The sequence below is a fragment of the Mobula hypostoma genome, chromosome 7, assembly GCF_963921235.1.
Source record: "Mobula hypostoma chromosome 7, sMobHyp1.1, whole genome shotgun sequence".
Taxonomy (NCBI): domain Eukaryota; kingdom Metazoa; phylum Chordata; class Chondrichthyes; order Myliobatiformes; family Myliobatidae; genus Mobula; species Mobula hypostoma.
In genome coordinates, this window is record NC_086103.1 from 48,036,488 (window position 1) to 48,055,256 (window position 18,769).

Genomic DNA, 18,769 nt, shown 5'->3' on the forward strand with positions numbered 1-18,769 from the left:
TGTATCTCAGTACACATGATAATTCAGTATCAATACTAATTCATAAATAAAAAAATAGCATATCCAAGCTTCTGTCACAAGATACACTGACATTTTGAATAGGAAGGTTATCAAAGCTTCCCTGAATGTTAATTGGGATGGGCAAAAATGCTGGCTTTGGCAGCAACTACCAGTTCCTGAAGTAAATTTAAAAAGAATTGATGTCCTTAAAGAAGCTCATTACTGTGCACATTACTCCAGATTTGGTCTCACGAATATCCTACAATATTGAAGCATAATATTCCTAATTCATGTATTCCTTTCCCTTGCAATAAAAAAAGACATTTTGTAGGTCTTGCTAATTATTTGGGTTATCTAGAGTAGAGTCTGTAAACAATCATGTTCTCTGGCACCCAGATCACATTAATGTCTCAGTTCTATGATTCTTCAGTTTTTTAGACAGTGCTTTTTAATGTTTCCTTTTAAAATGTTTCCTTCACGTTCTGTCACATAATATTCCATTTACCAAATCCTTGCACTGAAAAAGGCTACAAAAATATTTCTAAACACCTGAGTTTTCATCAGTCCATAATGTGAGAAATTGTCTACAAATGGAGGAAATTCAGTACTGTTGCTACTCTCCTGGACGTCCTGCAAAGATCACACCAAAAGCACAATGTGCAATACTGAAGGAGGTGATAAGGAACCCAAAGGTAACAGTAAAAGACCTGCAGAAATCTCTAGAGCTTGCTAAAGTCTCTGTTCATGTGTCCACTATAAGAAGAACATTGAACAAGAATGGCATTCATGGAAGGACACCACAGAGAAAACCACTGCTCTCCAAAAAAAAATGCTGCATATCTCAAGTTTGCAAAAGACCACCAGGGTGTTCCATAATGATTCTGGGACAATGAGACAAAAGTTAGACATTTTGCAGAAATGCACACTGCAATGTTTGAAGGAAAAAGGGCACTGCACACCAACACCAAAATTTCATCCCAACTGTGATGCATAGTAGAAGGCGCATCATTGGTTGGGGCTGCTTTGCTGGCTTAGGGCTAGCAATTGTTGAGGGAACAATAAATTCAAAATTATATCAAGGTATTTTACAGGAGAATGTCAGGGTAGCGGTCTGTCACTGAAGCTTAATAGAAGTTGAATGATGCAACAAGACAATGATCCAAAACATAAGAGTAAATCAGCAACAGAATGGTTTAAAAAGAAAGTTTGTGTTTTGGAATGGCCAAGTCAGACTCCAGACCTTAACCCAATTGAGGTGTTGTGGCATGACCTGAAGAGGGCTGTTTATGCAAGGTATCCCCGAAATATTGATGAACTGAAAGTTTTGTATGGAGGAATGGTCTAAAATTCCTCCTCGGAGTTGTGCAAGTCTAACCAGTGCTAAAGGAGGTTCTAGCAACACATCAAAGTTGCTGGTGAACGCAGCAGGCCAGGCAGCATTTCTAGGAAGAGGTACAGTTGACGTTTCAGGCCGAGAACCTTTGTCAGGACTAACTGAAGGAAGAGTTAGTAAGAGATTTGAAAGTGGGAGGGGGAGATCCAGTTATTATATACGAGGGTTCAGGTATTGTTTATTCATTTACAGTCCAGGCTGGAAAAATATGTTCACTAAAGACATGAAAAGTGCAATTGTTTCTGTGTTGTTGATGAAGACAGTTTGTTTGTTATTGTGATTTAGATGAAGATCAGACAACATTTTGAGTAATTAATGCAGCAAACCAGGTAATTGAAAACTGTTCACAAACTTTTTCTCCCAACAGTAGCTGATGGGGTTGGGGTGATATTTGGCGATGAATGTGTGCTCTGTTGGGATGGGGTGGAGGCTGGGTTTACCACTTGGGATGAGGACAGTGAGTGGACTTTGGCGCAGAGAGAGGAAAAAAAAGAAAATTAGTTAATTAAAGAAGACTTTCCTGAGGCATTACTATCAATTCAGGTAATTTCCCATTAAGTAAAAGTATGCAAGCTCTAAATTTGTAGTTTTGGCCCTCTATTGCATGCACAGCCACAGCACCCAGAGACCAGTCAACTTGGATGCAAATCTCATTGTAGTATTTATGTCATTACACATCTGGGTTTTTCCATGTGTTAGTATTTCAGATGTGTAGATGATTTGGGAGGTCAGTCACAAGCTTTGTATAACTTACAGTGAGTCCAATTTTTCCATTATTTTTAATTGAAATTGAATCATATGCTGCACGAGGCAGTAATCTTTTGTTTTCCAGTTTAACTAAAGGCAGATATACTTTATTTCTGTAATCTGTAGAAAACATTTGCATACTCTTGAACAATAGGAATTCGCAATGTTGTTTATATTTAAATAGACGTGATAAGTGATTTCATTTCCTTTGACTCCTACTTCCTGTTTAAAGAATGAGCACACTTAAATTTTGGTTCATAAATAGTGAATGATGAAAATAACATGATCAGTGACATGTTCTGAGGAAAAGCTGCTTTTTCTTTAAATTTTAAGCCTCCAGCGATGATTGAAATTTATTTCCATTTGACTGAAGGGAACATAAATTTTCTCAGTGCTAAGCTTTTACAAAAATTTATTAGTTAAATTAAAATATTTTAATTTTTTATGACTTTTTTGAAGCACACTGTTAATAATATCCCCTTGTGAAGCACTATTTTTCATTGTCTAATAATTTTGAACAAAATGGCAGAGCAATAGTTTACTTCAAAGATGTGCTGACAATAAAAATACACTCCAAGAATAGAATGGTCTTTAAGCATTATTTGGATGTCTGTCTATTTTATCTGCACAGCATGTTGATTTTTGAATATGCAGTCTCTGGAAACAAATTTTTGTGGCCTTTGAATTAAACTCATTGCATTAGTAGTTGGTAAAATCTAGATTGAACTACACTCCTTTTTAGGCTTATTTTACAGAGGAGAATTTGATTGGGTTTCAATTCATAATTATTGAGGGAGAAAAACTGGGAAGAAGATACGTTCATGTTTTATATTAGGCCACATTAGGGCCAGTCAGCTGTTCCTCTGGAGGTGGTCCATTCAATATATTATTTGGAGATGGCAAGTTGAAGTGTGGAGAGGGGAGAAAATTTAAACAAGATAGGTTTTGAAAACTGCAGAACACATAGAGGGATATAGGGTTGCAACAAATGTTACGAAACATAATATGAGGTTGATGTGCTTGTCATCTCCTTGGCTGGAGTCCAGTTGGGAATATTCTATTCAGAGAAATGGTTACATCATTGTAGCTATACTAAGAAAATTATGTTTCATTGCATTAATCTTTGCTAGCATACCATAGCTATATTCAAGGATGGAAGAAAGAGATACAGGAAAAACGTGAGGCAGTTTATTTTCTTGTATTTGTTGAATAATTTAATTTCAAAATTTAGTAAGTATTTTTAGTTGATAAAGAAGCTATTAATAGTGAAGAACCTATGCTCTTTAAATGACTTCAAGAAAATGCACAGTGACTGTCTTCATTTATTAATGCAACAAAATAATGCCTTTTCTCCTGCAATGTTCTGTAGATTCATTTAAAATGACATTAAAAATGGATTGAAACCTTGAAATAAGAAGATAAGCACTTATCATTCCAGCAGTTATTGAATCTGGAGAAAATGTCTTTACAGTTGAGTACTTTCAGTTGGAGGTGCAAAACTATTTGTGCTTATTAAAGTAACAGGAAAATATTGCAGAAACGGCTTGATGTCTCATCTGGTAGCTCATTGGGTAAAATTTGTTCTTATCTATGGTTCTTTGTCGGAAGATTTGAAACCTAGACCCAGTCTACATATCAGCATTTTTATTTATAGTTTTGTTTATAAATTGTCAAGATATTAATTGCCTATGTAATGCTGCAATGAACTAAACTGTTTTTCTACTTCTGGTATCATTGTACCTTTGTAGCTATCTTGATTGACAGTTCCTTGTTATGAACCTCTCCTATTGGCTAGTGTAATATTTTCAGTTCAGTGTAACAAGTCTAAACTTTCTGAACATTAAGTAATGCATATTGTGAAAATGCGTTGAAAGGATTAAAAAGTAAAAGTTCTATTGTATACTTATTAACATTTTTTGTTTTAAAGTTGGTTATAAATTGTCAAAATATGATAATTTAACTATTTCATTAAAATATTTTATTCTAATCTGAGGTATTTGGTCTATCCATGTAGTGGCTTCTTGCCTTTCAGTGAGTTCGGCAATATTTGGTATGTAAACTCCATTGCTTCTCAATATTTTAAAGTGTCCTAGGCACAACCATTTTAAGCTGCTTCATCAATAGCTTTCCTTCATTTTTATGGTCAGAAATAGCAATGCTCATGATTGCACAATGTTCAGCACCATTCACAACTTTTCAGATATTGAAGCAGTCTGCAACCAAAAGCCCTGAAGAAATTCAGGCCTGTGCTGATATGTGGCGCAGATGGTACAAGCCAGGCAATGGCAGTATTCAACAAGAGAAAATCCGGCTATCACCTCCTGCTACTCAATGCAATTGCCATCACTGAATCTCCCACTATCAATATCCTGAGATTGCTATTAACCAGAAACTATGTGTCTAATCCAGTTCATGCAATATGGCTACAAGAACAGGTTAGAGGTTAGGAATACTGCAGCAAGTAACTTAATTTCCTAACTCCCCAAAACCTGTCCTAACATCCTTCAAAGCTTGTACAACATTCAAGAAGTTTGATACCAGCAGCACTTAAATAGCACCGTTACAACCAGTACTTACTCACTCCGCCACTGATGCACCATAGCAGCTGTTTACTCCATCTACAGGATGAACTTACAGCAATTCGCCATGATGCTTTTGATAACACTTTCCAAACCCATGACCTCTACCAACTAGAACATCAGGGGCAGCAAAAGCATGGAAGCATCACTATCGTGAATGTTGCCCTCCAAGCCACATCATTCAGACTTGGTAATAAATCGCCATCCTTTCGCTATCACTGGATCACAATACTGGAACACTAAATACATTAAACCTCCCCGATAGCATTGTGGATATATCTCCACCTCGAGCTGCGTTGGTTCACCATCATCTTTTCAAGGGCAACTAGGGATGTGGATTAAATGCTGCCTCAGCCTGTAATTTCTACATTCCTTGAATAAACTTAAAGAAAAGACCTGCATCACATTAAAGATTGACACCTCTGACATTCCTCCCCTCTCCATACTTTCCTATTACCTTAAAATTATACCTTGTATTAGTGATTTCTGCTCTGTGGTTAAAAAGTCCTGACTATCCACTCAGTCTGTTTTTTATCATCTTATATACACCTCTATCAAGTCTGGTTTCATCCTTCTTCACTCCAAACTGAAAAACTTAGCTTGTTCAATCTATCCTCATTAGACACACTCTCTAATCCAGGCAGCATCCCAGTAAATCCCTCTCACCATCTCTAAAGCTTTCCCATCCTTCATATAATGAGGCAACCACAACAGAGCACAATATTCCAAGTGTGGTCTAACCGGACTCTTATAGAGCTGCAACATTTCCTGGCAATTCTTGAATTCATTTTCCGACTATTAAAGGCCAACATGCCATACGCCTTCTTAACCATTCTATCAACTTACACGGCAACTTTGAGGGATCTATGGACATGAACCCCAAGATCTCTCTTCCTCCATATTGTTAAGAACCTCGTACTCTGCCTTCAAATTCAATCTTCCAAAGTGCATTACTTCAAAAGTGATACTTCTCGGGATTGAACTCTATCTGACTCAGCTCTGTATCCTGTCTATATCCCATTGTAACCTACAATGACCTTCTACACTATCCACAACACCAACCATTGTGTCATCTGCAAACCTACCAACCCGTCCATTTCCTCATCCAAGTCTTTTATAAAAATCACAAAGAAGAGGGCTGCTATGACAGGTCCTTGTGTAACACCCCGAGTCATCGATCTCTAAGCAGAATAAGCTCCATCCACTACCGCCCTCTGTTTTCTGTGGCAAGCCAGTTTCAAATCCATGCAACCATGTTTCCGTGGATCTCATGACTTTCTGAATGAGCTCATCATGGGGAACCTTGTCAAATGCCTTAATAAAATGGATAAACACAACACCCACCACTCTACTGACGATTTGTTTTCTCATCTCCTCGAGCACAACTTGCCACTCACAAAGCCATGCTGACTATCCCTAACAAGACTATGCTCGTCAAATGCTTGTAAATTAATCTGTAAGATTCCTCTCCATTAGTTTGCCTGTTGGTAGATGGCAGTTATTTTCGTAATGCCCTTGTCATTAAAAGAATATTAGAAATTATGCTGCGGGTGAGCCTGTGACTTGAGCAGGATTGACGTCTGATTCTACTTGATAAATGGTCTCAAGAGCTAGTTGCATTTGTAAAAAAACTGAATGACTAAGAGAACAATTCTGGGTGCTGGATGGATTTGGACTGGGTTTGTAAGAGAATGGAGTTTGCTTTGAGACATCAATAAAGCAGTGTATGGGCATGTGACCATTGAAATAGATTTTCAAGATTAGTCAGTTCAATGGTGTAGGATCTGGCAGAATTGAAAGAAACAGTCATAACTGTTTTGGGATGGTTAGATTCTGGGAATATTTGCAAGAACTGGGGTTCTTAGCCTTTTCTTTTAATGCCATGGACCCTTTGGCAGTTCATTGAAGCCTGTGGACCCCTTCTCAGAATAATGTATTTAAATATATAAAATAAGATAGATAGGATTACAAAAGAAATCCTGTTATCAAAATATTAAAAACAACAAAATTGTGATAGTAATATATGTACTTGTATTAGCACATTGAATAACAAAACTATACAGTGAAAACTGTTGTTGCTTAGCTTGAATAAGAACAATAACGGTGAGGTGGTCTTTGACAAAGCAACGCGTATGTCATGTTGGACATCTAATCAATTTCGATTTTTGAAAAAATATTTAGTGGTTACAAATGTTGAAAATCCTGATTTGCAAAGATACATTGTTGCAAGTGGAATTAAAACTTCCATAACTCGTTTTACAAATCGAGGATAGACTTCTCTCAAGGAACAGCAGAATTCTCCAAGGCTTTTTGAGATGAACTCCAATGGTAGTGTGTTTTTTGTCCTAAGATCAATGAGTTCATCTTTGGCTAGATTAACAACTTTGATGCAGTTTATATCAGAAAGATAAAGATTGTTAATCCATAATTCAACTTTAGTGCTATCAAAATGGAAATAACTTTTGAAAGAGTTCTGAAGTGTCTCCAGGTGTTACCAGATGTCTCGCTTCAAAGAAATTGATAGAGAATTTTATATCTCAGCTCTATCTTGGTAAAGCACTACCTCTAGCATTTGAAAGTTTGCAAAGATGTCAGCCTCTACTCCCTTCTTCCATATCAACAGCTTAGCCAAGAAAGCCCGTGACTTCAGCACCTTGAATTGAAAAATGTATTTCATTCATATGGTTAAAATTATCTGCCAGATAAGCCAACCTATTGATACAATTCTTTTTTTTCCCAAATTGTTCCAAGAGAGGGTTTTGTTTTCCTTTTGGAAAAGGTGAAACTTGTCCTTGGTTCGACCATGTGCTTCAAGATTTGTCCTCTTTAAAGACTATGAACTTCTGTGTGGTAGAGAAGCACTTCATTTTCTGCACCCATTTCTTGCCAAAGTCTTTTAAAAATATGATTACTCAGAGACCTGCTACTAATAAAGTTGATGACTTTTATGGTTGTTGACAAAACTTCTTTCAGAGTCGTTGGATGAGTCTTTGTTGCCAGCGCATGGCTGTGTAAAAAAACAATGAATAACGATGACGTGAGGGGCTTTCTTTTTCACTAAAGTAGCAACACCAGATGTATTACCAAACATCACAGGAGCTCCATCTATTCAAGAGACTATGAAATTCTTCTTTCCACTCAAAGTTTTGTTTGGTTTAAAAAAAACTTTTTACTATTTCCAAAACGTCGACAGCCTTTGTAGTTCCAAAAGGGCCTCACAAAATAAGAATTCTGTTTTGATGCCATCAGCATGTATATAATGGGCAAAAACAAGGAGCTGACTACATTGAGAAATGTTTGAAGTTTCATCCAGTTGCATACTGAATGGGAATTACGAGGCTGCCAATTCCTCAATGACCTGCTTAAAAATGTTTTTTAAAAAATCAACTATTCTAAAACGTATTACATTATTTGATAAGGGAATCACTTACAGTTTTTTCTGTTCCAGTCCACAATCCAGTTTAACCATTTCCAGTGCATACTACTGTGGTTTATCACCTACATTCATAATCAAAGGAAATGCTAAATTTCAGTTAGAAGTTGGGGGAAAAAATTTACATCTTTATTTTCACATCCAAGTTCACAGAACCCCAGTTAAGAGGCATTGTTGAGAAAGTATGGAGGAGACTTGGAACTGAAATGCCAGACACCTATTAGATAAGTAGATCAATTATAAAGTGTAACATAACTAGTATGTTACCTATATATGTGGAAGATTTCAAACTTTCATTACATTGTTTACAGTGTATGTCCTTTGAGAATACAGTATCGACAGATGTGGACAGTAAACAAAAGCAAATATTATAATTCTTCACTCGACAGCATTTTGGCGGTGTGTTTAGTACTGCAGCAAAACAAATTGCTGTAAGGGTTGAAAAAATAATTCCTGTAGTCAGTATGTTGCAGACTGGAAATGTGCCAGAAGATTTTGAATCACTTGACTCATGTTGCATGATGACCATACTTTGTTAGTGATACTCACTGAAATTCTTGCAGATTGTAATACAATCCCCTTTAATGCAACCCTCATTTTCATTTAAAATAAACTTGCACAAACAAGTAATCTACAAAAGGATTATATTTAATCACTATTGTCCATGATAAATTGAAATAAACCTACAAATCTAAGCTTTTTTATATTTCTTTTATTATATTTTGGAGGAAGTCCAACAACTGCTGAAACATTTTTAGCTGCTTCCAAACCTAAATTAGGATTTCATATTTTCTTCCGTGTAGACAGCAAAACTGACTTGCATAAGGTCTGCATATTGGTCTTGTTATATGTATCTATGTACAAATGACTAAGACAGAGAGACCCAGGAATATTTTGCGATCTATCACTCAGATATTCTGAATTAGCAGATGGAGATTAGTTGGTCTTAATCAAACAGAAATGAGAAATCAAATGTCAGGCAAACTTTATACACTTGATTGCAATGCCATGATTTATAGTTTTAAAAATAACATGAGAGTACTATTTTCGGACCAAATCAGGCTTGACTACAGAATCCAACAGTCTAATAAGTTGATATTCATTACCTGCAAATCAAAAACGAGATGAGAAATTCTGAGGACTAGTAAGACCCATCAATGCAGTATTATTAACATTCTTGGAGGGGCAAATTAGTTCTTAAGGATTAAATTTATTTGTCTGAGCACAGATGAAGTTTGATAATGTAATGATAGATTACTTTTGTAGTAAAGCATAGAAGTATACAGCTTTTAAAATGTTTATTGCCCTTTTAGAATATTGAATTGACTTTATTTTTTACATCCTTCACATACATGAGTAAAAATCTTTACGTTACATCTCCGTCTAAATGTACAATGTGCAATCAGAGTAATTTATAATAATTTATAATAAAACAGTCAATGTAACATAGAAATACACTCAGATCAGTGTGAGTTAATCAGTCTGATGGCCTGGTGGAAGAAGCTGTCCCAGAGCCTGTTGGTCCTGGCTTTTATGCTGCGGTGTGGTTTCCTGGATGGTAGCAGCTGGAATAGATTCTGGTTGGGGTGATCCAGGTCCTCAATGATCCTTCAGGCCCTTTTCTCACACCTGTCTTTGTAAAGTTCCTGAATCACGGCAAGTTCAACTACAGATGCGCTGTGCTGTCCACACCACTCTCTGCAGAATCCTGTAATTAAGGGAGGTACAGTTCCCATACCAGGCAGTGATGCAGCCAGTTAGGATGCTCTCAATTGTGCTCCTGTAGAAAGTTGGATTTGGGGGCTTCCTCAACTGTCTGAGATGAAAGAGGCGCTGTTGTGCCTTTTTCACCACATAACTGGTGTGTACAGACCACGTGAGGTCCTCGGTGATGTGGATGCCAAGGAACTTGAGGCTATTTACCCTCTCAACCCCAGATCCATTGATCTGGTTAGCCTGTCTCCATTCCTCCTGTAATTCACAACCAGCTCCTTTGTTTTTGCAACATTGAGGGAGAGGTTGTTTTCTTGACACCACTGTCAGAGAGATGACTTCTTCCCTGTAGGCCACTTCGTTATTGTTTGAGATTAATATTAAGTAAAATATTAAAAAAGAAATTAATGGGTCACTTTACAGGGGATTCCAATGCAATCTTCCCTCTGGAGTACATGTATGTGACACGGTAGGGTTCATTTTTTTTCTATAACCTACACAACATATAAGAATGCAGTTGGAGCATTAGGAAATGTCATGAAATTTAATTTTCATTTTTGTTTTATGCCAGTCTGCTTCTGCAGCTACAAATTCCTCTCTCTCCTATGAAGTATGTAATACAGGGGTGATTGATAAGTTTGTGGCCTAAGGTAGATGGAGTCAATTTTAGAAAACCTAGCACATTTATTTTTTCTACATTTGCACACTTAGTCCAGCAGTTGTGGAGCATACGGATCCCTTCGTTGTAGAAGTCGGAGTCTTGGACCTCTAGAAGTGGTCCACAGCAGGGGTGATTGATAAGTTCGTGGCCTAAGGTAGAAGGAGATGAGTTATTAACTTCAAACTTGCTGCATTTTCACTCGAAGAGTTGAACTGCACGTGCCTGTAGCAAGAGCTGTATAACTCATTTCCTTCTACCACAGGCCACGAACTTATCAATCATCCCTGCTGTGGACCACTTCTACAAAGAAGGGATCCGAATCTTCCACGACCGCTGGACTAAGTGTGTACATGTAGGAGGGGACTATGTGAAAAATAAATGTTAGGTTTTCTAAAATTGACTCCTTCTACCTTAGGCCACAAACTTATCAATCACCCCTCATAAAACAGATTTTGATTGTCTTTCATTTTGCATGATTTTGTAAACAAAATAGGACTTTCAGGGGTTTTCCTCTGGACTTCTTGAAAAATAATCTTTATGGCAAGATAAATTTGCTGAGAAATTCAGTCTGTAGGTGAAAATGCAGTAGTGATTGAGGTCCATGATATTAAACAGTCTCTCCAGCAAGTTCAAGGCAGCATTTCCTGTGTACTGCAGGGTGTAATAAAAATCCACAAAAAATATAAAAGTTTCTATGCTTTGTTAAACAGCAACAGATCCATACAGAGCACATACCATATTCTGCCTCCCACTGGCCCTGTCCTGAATAAAGCTGCTGATAATTTTTGGTTGATTTTACAAAGTTTGCCCTTCAGTTATTTTTTCATTCTATTGCAATTAAATCCTTTCCTACTTAACAGAAATATGATGCAATATAATGATAGATGAGCATAAATGTGTGTGCTTGAAACATTTTCATTTAGCTTCTATGCAACTTTATGATTCTTGCAAAGGGAAAATGTTAATTGTGCTTTAAAATTGGTTCTTGCAGTAAATTTTAAAAAGTATGTTTTTAATGTTTAGGTTCATTCTTCAACCAAAAGCAGTAATTCACAATCAGCTTCTTGAGAAACAAAAAATAGCTGAACAGAAGATCAAAGAGCTTGAGGTGAGTTCTCATCATTCATGCTTTCAGTACAGAAGATAAAATAAAGTATGTTGAAATAAGGAAAATTTTAAAAACACATCCATTACTATTTGGCAATGGCTCTTGGCATTGACAAGTTTACACTGTCTCAATCTCTGTGTTAAGATTGTTTTCTTTCTTCATTTTGTAGACTTTCATTTTCTGTATATCAGCTGCTTGCTATCAGTTTAAATCTATGGGCCTCCTCAATTACTATTTTGTCTGTCAAGTTGATATTGTCAGAATATAGAAAGATGATTCTGAATTAACTAGTTCTTTTAATAACGGCACCAAATAAATCCTTTTAATCCTGTAGTGAATAAACAAGAACTTCAAGCCCTACAAAAATTTCCCATTCTTTGCCTACTCTACCTTTACTAATTCCATCACTTTTCCCTGCTGCTCATAGCGACTAATCCTAAACATTTATACAGGCAGAGAATTAAGTGGTGATCAGGCAGTTGAAGATTAGTTTCGATCGACATGATGGCCAGCACAGACACCATGGGATGAAGGGCCTGTTCTGGTGTGTACTGTTTTACGAGCACCCTCAGCATTTTAATTACCCTTGTGTTACACTTCATTGCCCTCACCTTGCCCATTACCAAGGCTGTTTATTTCTAACTTCACAATATTACCATTTCTACCTTATGCCATCTCTGATTTTGCAGAAAACAATATCTTGTAAAATTTAATTGATTAAATTGAAATAGAAGATGCTGACGAAAGGTCTTCAATTTGAATTGTTGACTTATCCCTATGTGCTGCCTGTCCTGCTGTGTTTCTCCACCATTTTTTTGTTTTTCTGTCTTTACCACCTTTCCAGAAATCCATTAGCTAGTTCTACCACTTCACTAATTCTTGCTTCTCTTCTCAGCAAACTTTGGCGGGTGTGCTTCTCATCCTCTGCATATAACCTTGTTCCTCACTTTGTAAGAATTCAGATTTCAGGATTTCACTGCAAGTTTTACCAAACTACAACTCTTCTGGCCATAAATTCTCATCATTGCTGGTAGGCATTGCTTAATGCTATGGTAGTTTATGCTTTGTGTAGCATCTTGGAAAGTTCTTTTAAAGTTCAAGATTTCAGATTGGAATGATCTATGAGGGCACACAACAGCAGCTAGTTCAATGGCACTGTGACCGTCACTGAAGCTCAGCGGAGAATTCTAAAGTCAGGCAGAACAATATCGATAGGAGGCTTGATCGTTGGAGAAACAGACAGGAAATTCTATAGCTGTGACAGAGATGCCAGGATGGTGTGCTGTCTCCTGGGTGCCAGAGTCAAAGACGCCTCAGAATGGCTGCAAAGCATTCTCAAGGGAGAGCGTGAGCAGCCAGAAGTCCTGGTGCACACCGACAAAAATGACAAAAGTAGAAATGGGGAAGGCATCCTGCAAGGTGAGCGTGAGGAGTTAGGAATGAGACTGAAAAGCAGAATCTTGAAGAAAGTAACCCGTGGATTACTCCTGATGCCATGTGCTTGTCAAGGCTGGAATCAAAAGGTAAAACAGATGAATGTGTGGCCGAGAAACTGGTGTAGAGGGAGGTGTTTAAATTTTCTTGGATCATTGGAACCTCTTCTGTGGTAGGGATAAACTGTACTAGAGGGGTGGATTGCACCCTAACTGGAAATAAATCGATATCCTTCTCAGGAGATTGGCTAGTGCTACTCGGGAGGTGGATGGGAACCAGAGCACCAGGTTAGAAAGTGGAGGGATTGAGAGTAAGGTAGATGTCATGACAGTAGGAACAAGCAGGAGTAAAGAAATAGATGCAGTGGTATAGGCAGGCTGAAGTATATGTATCTTAATGCCAGGAGTATTATGGGCAAGGGTAATGAATAGTGCATGGATCAGTACATGGAACTATGATGTGGCCATAACAGATGCTTGGTTGAGTGTATATGGGTAGTGTCCACTAAATCCATATGGGTAAAACTCAAAAATAAGAAAGGTACAATCACTATTATTACAGCACCTTCCCCACCTCCATAGTCACCCGGACATTGAGGAACAGATATGCAGGCAGATTAAGGAAAGGCGTAATAACAACAGGGTTGTTATCATAGGGGACATCTACTTCCTTAGTAAAGACTGCGATCTCCTTAGTGCAAGAGGTTTACATGGTGTAGAATTGTTACATACATCCAGAAGGGTTTTTTAAAATCAAAATGTAGATAGTCCAACAAAAGTAGGGGTCATATTGGACCTGATACTGAGTAATGAGTCTTGTCTGGAAATTTTCCTTTCATGGGAGAAGAGTTAGGGAACAGTGTCCCCAACTAAAGTTTTAGGAGAGCTATGGAAAGCGATAAGTATGGACTTTGCAGGAGAGAATTAAATTGGAGCACAGCCAATTACAAGAGTATTAGGCAGGAACTGGGAAAGTTAATTGGGAACAGCTGTTTTTGTGTACATCCGTAACTGGCATGTTTAAAGACCAATTGCATAGAGTACAGGACAGGTATGTTCCAGAAAGGAAGGAAAAGGATGGCAAGGCAAGGGAACCTTGGATGTTGGTGAGGTGGTGAATTTAGTCAAGAAGAAAAGGAAGTGTACAGTATTTAAGGTTTAGGGAGACAAAATCAAACAGCCCTTGTGGATTTTAAAGAAACGGGAAACAAACCCAAGAAGGGAATTAGGAAAGCCAGGAGAGATCCTGAAAAGTCCTTAACTAGTTGGAATAACAGGAACCCCAAGGTATTGTCGATGTACATCAAGTGCAGGAGGATGAGACCATAAGATATAGGAGTAGAATTAGGCCATTTGGCTCATCAAATCTGCTCCATCATTTCATTTAGGCTGATTCATTTCCCTCTTGGCCCCAGTCTCCTGCCTTCTCCCCGTATCCCTTCATGTCCTGACTAACCAAGAATTTATCAACTTCTGCCTTAAATATACCCAATGTCTTGGTCGCCACAGCTGCCTCTGGCAACGGATTCCACAGATTTGTCACTCTGGCTAAAGAAATTCTTCTTCATCTCTGTTCTAAAGAGGCTGTGTCCTCTGATCTTAGACTACCCCTTCGGTCTTAGATCCTCTGCACATTCACCCGATCGAAGCTTTTCAACATTCAATAGGGTTCAATGACGTCCTTCCTCATTCTTCTGAATTCCAGTGAGTGCAGTCCCAGAGCCATTAAATGCTCCTCATATGAGAAGCCTTTTAATCCTGGAACCATTTTTGTGACCCTCCTTTGAACCCTCTCAGCAGATCCTTTCTTAGATAAGGGGCTCAAACTGCTCACAGTAGTTGAAGTGAGGCTGCACCAGTGCCTTATAAAGCCTAACATTACATTCTTGCTTTTAGGTTCTAATCTTCTTGAAATGAATGCTAACAGTGCATTTGTCTTCCTCATCACTGACTTAACCTGCAAATTAACCTTTAGGGAATCCTGCACGAGGATTCCCAAATCCCTCTGTGCCTAAGATTTTTGAATTTTTTCTCCATTTAGAAAATAGTCAGCGCTTTTATTCCTTCTACCAAAGTGCATAACCATACAGTTCCCGACTCTGTATTTCATCTGCTACTTCTTTGCCCATCCTCCTAATCTGTCCAAGTCCTTCTGTAGCCTCTTTGCTTCCTCAACGTTACCTGCCCCTCCCCTGTCTTCATATTGCCCGCAAACTTGGCCACAAAGCCATCAATTCCTTCATCGAAATCATGTAATGTAAAAAGCAGTCCCAATACTGAACTCTGTGGAACACCACTAGTCACCAACAACCATTCCGAATGGGTTCCTTTATTCCCACTATTTGCTTTCTGCCAATCACCAATGCCCTTTTCTTGTTAGTATCTCTCCCGTAAAACCGTGGGTTCTTAACTTGTTAAGCAGCCTCATGCGTGGCACCTTGTCAAAGGCCTTCTCAAAATCCAAGTACACAAATTCTCCTTTGTCTATCTTGCTTGTTATTTCTTCAAATAATTCCAACATATTTGTCAGGCATGATTTTCCCTTAATGAAACCATGCTGACTTTGCCCTATTTTGTCATGTACTTCCAATTACCCCGAAACCACATACATAATGATCTACTCCAACATCTTCTTAACTGCTGAGGTCGGATTAACTGGCCTATAATTTCCTTTCTTCTGCCTCTCTCTCTTCTTGAAGAGTGCAGTGACATTTACAATTTCCCAGTCCTGCTGATTCTTGAAAGATCATTAGTAATGCCTCCACAATCTCTTCAGCTAGGAGTAGGTAGGGTAGTTCAAGGATAAAGGGAACATGTGCTTTGAGGCATAAGATGTACATCTACATCAACGGAGCTGTAGTGGAGTGTGTATCAAGCTTCAAATTCCTTGGTGTTCACATTTTTGAGGATCTCACCTGGTCCCTGGTCCCTGAACTCCTCCATCCTGACTAAAAAGGCGCAACAGCGCCTTTATTTCCTGCGGAGCATCAAGAAAGCTTACGTCTGTCCCAGGATACTGACGGACTTTTACCGCTGTACCATTGAGAGCATACTCACCAACTGCATCTCAGTGTGGTATGGCAATTGTCCCGTATCGGACCGCAAAGCACTGCAGCGTGTGGTGAAAACTGCCCGGCGGATTATCGGCACCCAATTGCACACCATTGAGAGCATCTACCATAAACGCTGCCTGGGCAGGGCGAAAAGGATTATCAAGGATGCACCTCACCCTAACCATGGACTTTTTACTCTCCTCCTATCCGGTAGGCACTACAGGAGCCTCTGCTCCTGCACGAGCAGGCACAGGAAGAGCTTATTCCCTGAGGCTGTGACACTGCTGAATCCCACATCACAGTGCTAAGCAGTATTGCACCCATATTGTACTGTCTCAGTATTTTTATATTTGTGTGCTGTAGCACTTACTTTTTATTCGCAGTTATTTTGTATATAACACTATTCTTTGCATTTCTGGTCAGATGCTAACTGCATTTCATTGGCTTTGTACCTGTACTTGGCACAATGACAATAAAGTTGAATCTAATCTAATGTAGGTGAGGTCCTAAATGAGTACTTTGCGTCACTATTTACAAGGAGAAGAATGTGGAGGGTGGGGAGATCAGTGAAGCAGGCTGATATGCCAGGGCATGTTTAGATAAAGAAGGCAGCATCAGGTTTCTTATTGTGGGGGTTAATTTCATCATAATATTGTCAAGAATGTGGTTTATCATCAGCTTCTTGATGGCAAATTTTGATAGGAATTATATGCTAGGACTTACCAGTCTCAACCGGTCAAGAATGAAAAACAGAAATAATGCTGGATTTGAGGCAACAGTTTTGTTGCTGAAAGGGCTCTATTCTTCTAGCAGTTTGTGCAAATGGTGCTGGAAATGATATATAGCATTGATAAGATAATATTTAAAATGTTTTACAGTAAGTTTTTCCATAGTGTTCAATTAGTGATAATTACTGAGAATATGTGTGGTTGTCGGACTTTTGTAAGGTATGTAAGTATATTTTGAAGATGTCATAAGGAAAGTTTCCTGATATCAGAACAGGAAGTTGAACAAGGAATCCAGGTTGAAATTAACTTGGATTCTATATAGATAAACACAATAGATTTAATTTAATTTGATTTTGAAATAGAGCATAGAAGATATGACATGCATGTAATCTTACTGTGTATCAATGAATTAGGTGAATGGAAAACAGCCTGTTTGGATCAGTCAAAAAAACTCGGGAATTGGGAATAATGTTGTTTCAGTTCTTGCAAAACAATTCAATCTTGGCTACATTTGAAGAATGCCCTTTAATTTTGTGTATTTTTCTTATAATATTGGGCATAGTGTTTATTGGATGAACTGTAAATGCAAGGTACTGCCATTGTATTGCTGACAACAATATGTTTTGGTTGCTTGGTATGCAATTTGCTCCATTTACTTCATGTTCAGCATGGGCATAATGTACTCTACTTCTGAAATTCTACTCCAGTGAAGTGATTGGAACTGGAGTTTGTAAGTGGAGTACAGCTTTTCTATCATGTGTTTAATACATGCAGTAGAGTTCAAATCTTTCAACCTAAGATGAGTGATGATTGCATTAATTGAAAAAGCTCATGGTGATTACTGTTACTATGGCAAACACTGAACAGGAAATTCTTGAAGCAGATGTTATATGTTTTGTGAAGTATATTCTGTTAATAATATTAAATAGTAGTATATCTTGAATATAATCTTGTACAGGCTGTTCCCAGGATACAAACTGGCTCTATTTTGACAGATAACTGTAAGATAATTTTGTCCATAATTTGGAAATTACACAATCACTCTATGGTAACCATACCTGTACAGTGTTAAAATAAATGGCACCCAAAGCAGCTAGGCTGGTAAGAAAGAACCACTGCAGAGAGAGGGGAGGGAACTGCTTCTGTTTTTATTGGGAACAAACATATGGAAGTGCGTCGGAGTTTTGAATTTATATTATGGGAGCTTGTTTGTAGTAGGCATGTCCTTAGTTGAGTGTTTGTAACCTGAGGACAGCCTGTATGTGTACTTACATTATAAAAATATATTCATGATGGTAGAAAGGGAAAGGATTACCCGTGGCTTTCTGGACATTGTTCCATTTCAGGTTGTGTACAGTGCATGGTACTAAAATGACAAAATAGTCAGAAACTCTATCCCTTTCCTCAGAGCCTTTTCATGTTCACTGGCTGTTCCTAACCAAGGAATTACTTTTGAATTGCACTCTGTAGATAAATATAGGAGCTAATTAATGAATTAAATTGTCCTAGAAGTAGTAAGTAAGTTATATTAGCTGGTCTAGTTCCAATGTTATTTGAAGGAAGGATGTTGGAGAACTTGGTGCTTTCAGATAATGCCACATATTCCCTTTGATCTTCAGTGATCAGCGGAAGATGTATACTCACTTATGAGAAGTGAAGCAGTGCTTCTGTTGATACTGCTGGCAGATAACAATACATTGTCGCCCTCACTCTCAACACTAACATTTCATCTAATTTATTAGATTTGTGAACTGTACTGGATAGACAAACTTGCTGCAACCTGCCATCGGGAAGATTGAAGCCATAGTTTTAAACTCTTGCATATTCCTTTATAGCAACTCCAAATCCATCGTCCTTGTGCTCAATACTGAACAAGATTGTTCATTACATTGGAATTAATTTTGGCACCTAACTGGGCTGG

General features: G+C 38.1%; 1 protein-coding gene across 6 annotated transcripts in view; it reads left to right on the forward strand.

The window, feature by feature from the left end:
* Positions 1–18,769, forward strand: part of pfdn1 (prefoldin subunit 1) — a 78,119-nt gene that overhangs the window by 8,090 nt on the left and 51,260 nt on the right. For all 6 annotated transcript variants that reach the window (XR_010018633.1, XM_063053409.1, XM_063053407.1 and 3 more), the window contains exon 3: positions 11,550–11,634. Coding sequence is in view for 5 of the 6 variants with exons in the window: in XM_063053409.1 (XP_062909479.1) it covers positions 11,550–11,634 (85 nt within the window). In the remaining variant the exon portion in view is untranslated. The remainder of the gene's footprint in view (positions 1–11,549; positions 11,635–18,769) is intronic.